The sequence below is a fragment of the Etheostoma cragini genome, chromosome 13, assembly GCF_013103735.1.
Source record: "Etheostoma cragini isolate CJK2018 chromosome 13, CSU_Ecrag_1.0, whole genome shotgun sequence".
Lineage (NCBI taxonomy): Eukaryota > Metazoa > Chordata > Actinopteri > Perciformes > Percidae > Etheostoma > Etheostoma cragini.
In genome coordinates this window covers 25,446,011-25,451,229 of record NC_048419.1, presented here as the reverse complement: position 1 = coordinate 25,451,229, position 5,219 = coordinate 25,446,011, and the positions used below count along the sequence as shown (strand labels likewise).

Here is a 5,219-nt window from a genome sequence, read left to right as displayed (position 1 = left end):
TCTGCTTTTCTAACTCAAACATTAGGTATCATTTCCTATAAATGAGGTTTATTGACCATAAATTCCAAAAATAACTGTGAACTTAAATTTATAAGTTAGTGTTTTGTAGTGTCAAACGTCAAAAAAGTGACAAACATTGAAAAAAAAGGGACAGAAATGTAATAAAAGTTAAAAACATTGATTTTAAAAAGCATCAACAAAAGCGTTGATGTTCAATTTCGACGAGAAGACGACACGAGGGCTAACGAGACGTTTCCCGATATGCAAGCTCTGTGAAGCGTTGTGTGTTTTTGACTATTTTCATTACGAAGAAACCCAGTTTCTACTGATGAGTTCTTGTTCCCGGGTCTCACATGATCTATCCAACACAACCGTCTCCTCTTCTGCTTGACTAATGTGTCCTCTGCGCTGATCAGATGTGATTCATCAGCCTGAAGGTTGCAGGATGTTCTCCCAGTTCACAGAATAACTTCTGTCAGAGTAACCCGAAACTTATTTAATCCTTAACCTAAGGTGACCAGATTCCTCAGACAAAATCCGGGGACATTTTCAGCTCCAAAACACGTTATGTTTTTACTTTTGTAAAACTTAAAACGGGGACACTAGACCTAGAGGTGTTCCTCATTAGGGGCTGAGCCCCCCCAAGGTCTGATCCTAGACCCGCCCCTGCTGCTACTTCGTACTCCACTCCACTACACCTCAGAGGGGAATGTTTCAAGATAAAAAGTCCTAATATTTCATGATAGAAATTCTTAATATTTCAAGATAGAAATTCTTAATATTTCAAGATAGAAATTCTTAATATTTCAAGATAGAAAGTCCATATATTTCAAGATAGAAAGTCTTAATATTTCAAGATAGAAAGTCTCAATATTTCAAGATAGAAAGTCTCAATATTTCAAGATAGAAAGTCTCAATATTTCAAGATAGAAAGTCTCAATATTTCAAGATAGAAAGTCTTAATATTTCAAGATAGAAAGTCTCAATATTTCAAGATAGAAAGTCTCAATATTTCAAGATGGAAAGTCTCAATATTTCAAGATAGTAAGTCTTAATATTTCAAGATAAAAAGTCCTAATATTTCAAGATAGAAAGTCTCAATATTTCAAGATAGAAAGTCTTAATATTTCAAGATGGAAAGTCTCAATATTTCAAGATAGAAAGTCTTAATATTTCAAGATAAAAAGTCCTAATATTTCAAAATAGAAAGTCCATATATTTCAAGATAGAAAGTCCATATATTTCAAGATAGAAAGTCCATATATTTCAAGATAGAAAGTCCATATTTTTCAAGATAGAAAGTCCTAATATTTCAAGATAAAAAGTCCTAATATTTCAAGATAAAAAGTCCTAATATTTCAAGATAGAAAGTCCTAATATTTCATAATGTTGTAATGTTTACTGAACTACTGACAGCTTTTGTTTTATTGCTCAAGGCTTGTTTCTGCAACAGCTCCTTGAGAATCAGATACAATAAAAACTATTGCGGACATATTTTCCTTTGACATGATGCATTATTAAACGAGATCTCTGCTGTCGGCAGAAACAAGCTACAATGGAAGTTAATGGGACAATTGTCCAGCTTGTATTTACATTCATAAAAGTGCTTGTTTTGCTGCTGACAGACTCAGATTAATATTCTAATTGTCTGACAACATCATGGAAAGGATTTCCAAGGAGGTCGACCTTTCTGTTAAAGATTAAGATCCTTTTTAAAAACATAAAAGTCCACAAAATTGCGTTGGCTAAACCCACCAGACTCCATGTAAATAATCAGTGATTTAAGCATCTTAACACACGGCTTTCTAAAACATCTAAGCAGCGCTGGCTCTGGCGGTCTGGAGACTGCGTGTTGGGGGTCTGCGACCATCGGCTACGTTATGTCAGTAGTTGCTTTCTTTCATTCCAATTTCGGGTCTGTCACAGTGTCACAGTGGAAACCGGGGACAGGTCCGGGGTCAGGTCGCCAAAATCGGGGTCTGTCCCCGGAAACCGGGGCCGTCTGGTCACCCTAGGTAAACTTTAACTAAATGTTAGACCTGCTGTTTTGCAAGACTACAGACCTGGTCCTCAGTGGTCAAATGGTTCCAGACATCAGTGTTTTAAACGCCCGTTTGTTCTTCTTCTTCTTCTTCACGTGCAGGTGACGTTACTATGGGAGGACAAAACACAGCGCCACCTGCTGGCCAGCGCCAGGCTCTACTTCCTGCCCGAGGACACGCCGAAGGGCCGGACCCGGGAGCACGGAGAGGTGGGTCAAAGGTCTCGCGGCATCTGGCCTTCGTATCTGCGTGAGATAATGGGCTCGTTGGAGATGACCCAGGTCTGCGCAGAATAGGTCACCGGCGATCGGCGCCAGTTGCATGCTGGGTAGATTTGTGTCAGACTTGCTCTGACGTCACGCACACGTGAGCCGCAGGTCTGAGACCAGGGGGCTGCAGGTCTGAGACCAGGGGGCTGCAGGTCTGAGACCAGGGGGCCGCAGGTCTGAGACCAGGGGGCCGCAGGTCTGAGAACAGGGGGCCGCAGGTCTGAGACGCAAGGGGCTGCAGGTCTGAGACCAGGGGGCCGCAGGTCTGAGACGCAAGGGGCTGCAGGTCTGAGACCAGGGGGCCGCAGGTCTCAGACGCAGGGGGTTGCAGGTCTGAGACCAGGGGGCCGCAGTTCTGAGATCAGGGGACCGCAGTTCTGAGATCAAGGGGCTGCAGGTCTGAGACGCAAGGGGCCGCAGGTCTGAGACCAGGGGACCGCAGTTCTGAGATCAGGGGGCCGCAGGTCTGAGACGAAAGGGGCCGCAGGTCTGAGACCAGGGGACCGCAGTTCTGAGATCAGGGGGCCGCAGGTCTGAGACGCAGGGGGCCGCAGTTCTGAGACGCAGGGGGCCGCAGTTCTGAGATCAGGGGGCCGCAGTTCTGAGACCAGGAAGCGCGTATGCTTTTCACAGACTGCAAGACCCAGGCGGACCCAGAGCATGCTGGGAAACGCCGGCCTCTTGGCTGATTTGAAACCTGCTTGGTTTACAACATGATGACGTTTCATACAAACTTTTAATTGATTTTGAATCGGAGGGATTTTAATTGCCATTTGTCTGATTTAGAGACTTATTCTGCACAGAACACACGTTGTGTGGCTGATAGGGACGTTTAGAAGTCAGAGAGACTAAATCCGTCCAATCACGGATCATCTCCAGTCTGTTGTTAATTAAAATCAGCAACACATCACATGTAGACGATTCTGAGAGCTACTCTGTCCTAATTAAAACAACTAGAGACTGGGTACAAACTTCCTGTTCCGCCTGAAATCAGCTGGAAACTGTCCGACTTTACCGCAGCTCCCCCCCCTCCCCCCCTCCCCCAAAAATATGGGATGTTTTAAAATAAAATAAACGCAGAACGCAAAAAAATGCAGTACGGCACAAATTTTGACCGTTTTCACCGTATCTGCGTCTAAAACATTGGAAAAGCTACCCAATGTCATTTCAATTTTATTTATAGTATCAATTCATAACAAGAGTTATCTGGAGACCCTTTACAGATAGAGCAGGTCTAGACCACACTCCAGTACTTGCAAGGACCCAACAGGTCTAGTAGTTTCCTAGAAAAAAAAGCTAGAGCAGATTATAAAGAACAGTCAAGAAGCTGACTAAAAAAACTTGCTAAAGAAGTCCCCCAACAGTCATAAGACCTGAGAGAAGGTCTTCACTATGAATTGTGTTTCATTTTCACACACATGCATGTCGGTTATATTAATGACTAATTACTGTTATTGGTATCAGCCTTGAAAACCCAGTATCTGTACAATATGACACATTGAACCCCGTGGAGAGCCTCTGGTAGTCCTGCGGACTCGCGATGGCCGTGGGTATAATCTGGGGAACATCTGTTAATAACCTCGTTACAGGAACACTGCCTCCTTTTCTTTAATCCAAACCCCTTTGACCAGGAACAGGTTCCGGCAGACTCTGCTGATCCAAAGGTGTGTTGGCCTTCTCTCTTCTCCTTAATCCAAAATCTCACGTTAACGAGCACGGACAAACCAGCAGGAAAAAACCCACTTCACATCTAAGCTCTCGAAATTAGTCTTTAATCTGCTTGATTTAAAAAAAAAAAAAAAAAAAAACGGGATGAATGACTTAAAATACAAGGAAAAATACACGTAAGTTTTGGACATGAACACACGGAGTGGATGTGTGTTTTTGGTTAACACGGTTCCCATGCGGGCTGCAGCCAGGCCTTCCCTTTGGGGACCAGACCACTGCTTTACCCAAATGTCCAGACTCGATAACGATGTGTCTGAAACCACATGTTCCACATGTGGAACGTGGATCTTTCCACTGGGGAAGTTTCCTGAAGGTGGACTAAAGAGCCGTCTGAAAGTGTTTTTAATTAATTTTTTTATTAACAGGAATCATTGCCCAACTTCTTTTTATGTCATCTTGTAGAGTCGATCAGTTTCAAAATACTACTAACGTGCATGCATTCCTCATTATTATCATTATCCAGAGGAACAAAACCCTCCGTCCGAAGTATAATGTACTGTGTACATCTGACATACTGTGATATTTGTACAGATTAACAACAACTAGATGTACTGTGTTAATCAGTTAGCGTCGGAGCTGCTGGTTCATCTGCACAACGCTAGGCTAGTTCTCCCCCCCCGTTTCCAGTCTTTATGCTAAGCTAAAGCATCAAGATGCTAACAAATGTCAACGTGAAACAACATCGTTGGATTTTGAGATTACTACTTTTTGATGATTGATGATTTTATGTCTCCGTTCAACAGTTTTCAGTGACGATATTTGTTGTTTCAATGCCAAATTTTGTCTTCAATATCACAGGTTACTGGTTGTTATTATTATACCAGAATCCCTTTAACACGGTGAAGCAGGTCACTTATTAATCTCTCTCTATTAATCTATAAAGACCTGATGCAGCCTGTTAACCTGCTGTCTCCTATGAACTGTTTAAGCTGTTTTTTATTTTATTTTATTTTATTTTGTAGTAGTAAACATTGTACATGTGTGCAATACTTTAAGTAAATGTCCTCTGCAGGCCGGCCTGCTTCTCATGTTCTCTGCTATATAAATATTCCTAAATATCCTCATATCTTCCTAAAAGTCCTGAATATTACCGAGCAACACCGAACGGTGGCATGGCTGTTTACTTCCTGTCCTGTGTTGTGGAATGACTATATTATATATTTTATATATATATATATAT

The 5,219-nt window shown here is 42.2% G+C and overlaps 1 protein-coding gene across 1 annotated transcript in view; it reads left to right on the top strand.

Moving 5' to 3' along the window:
- zgc:77151 (uncharacterized protein LOC337153 homolog) overlaps positions 1–5,219 on the top strand; it is a 34,344-nt gene that overhangs the window by 18,297 nt on the left and 10,828 nt on the right. Inside the window, exon 3 of the mRNA XM_034890858.1 lies at positions 2,144–2,323. Within this exon, the coding sequence (XP_034746749.1) occupies positions 2,144–2,323 (180 nt within the window). The remainder of the gene's footprint in view (positions 1–2,143; positions 2,324–5,219) is intronic.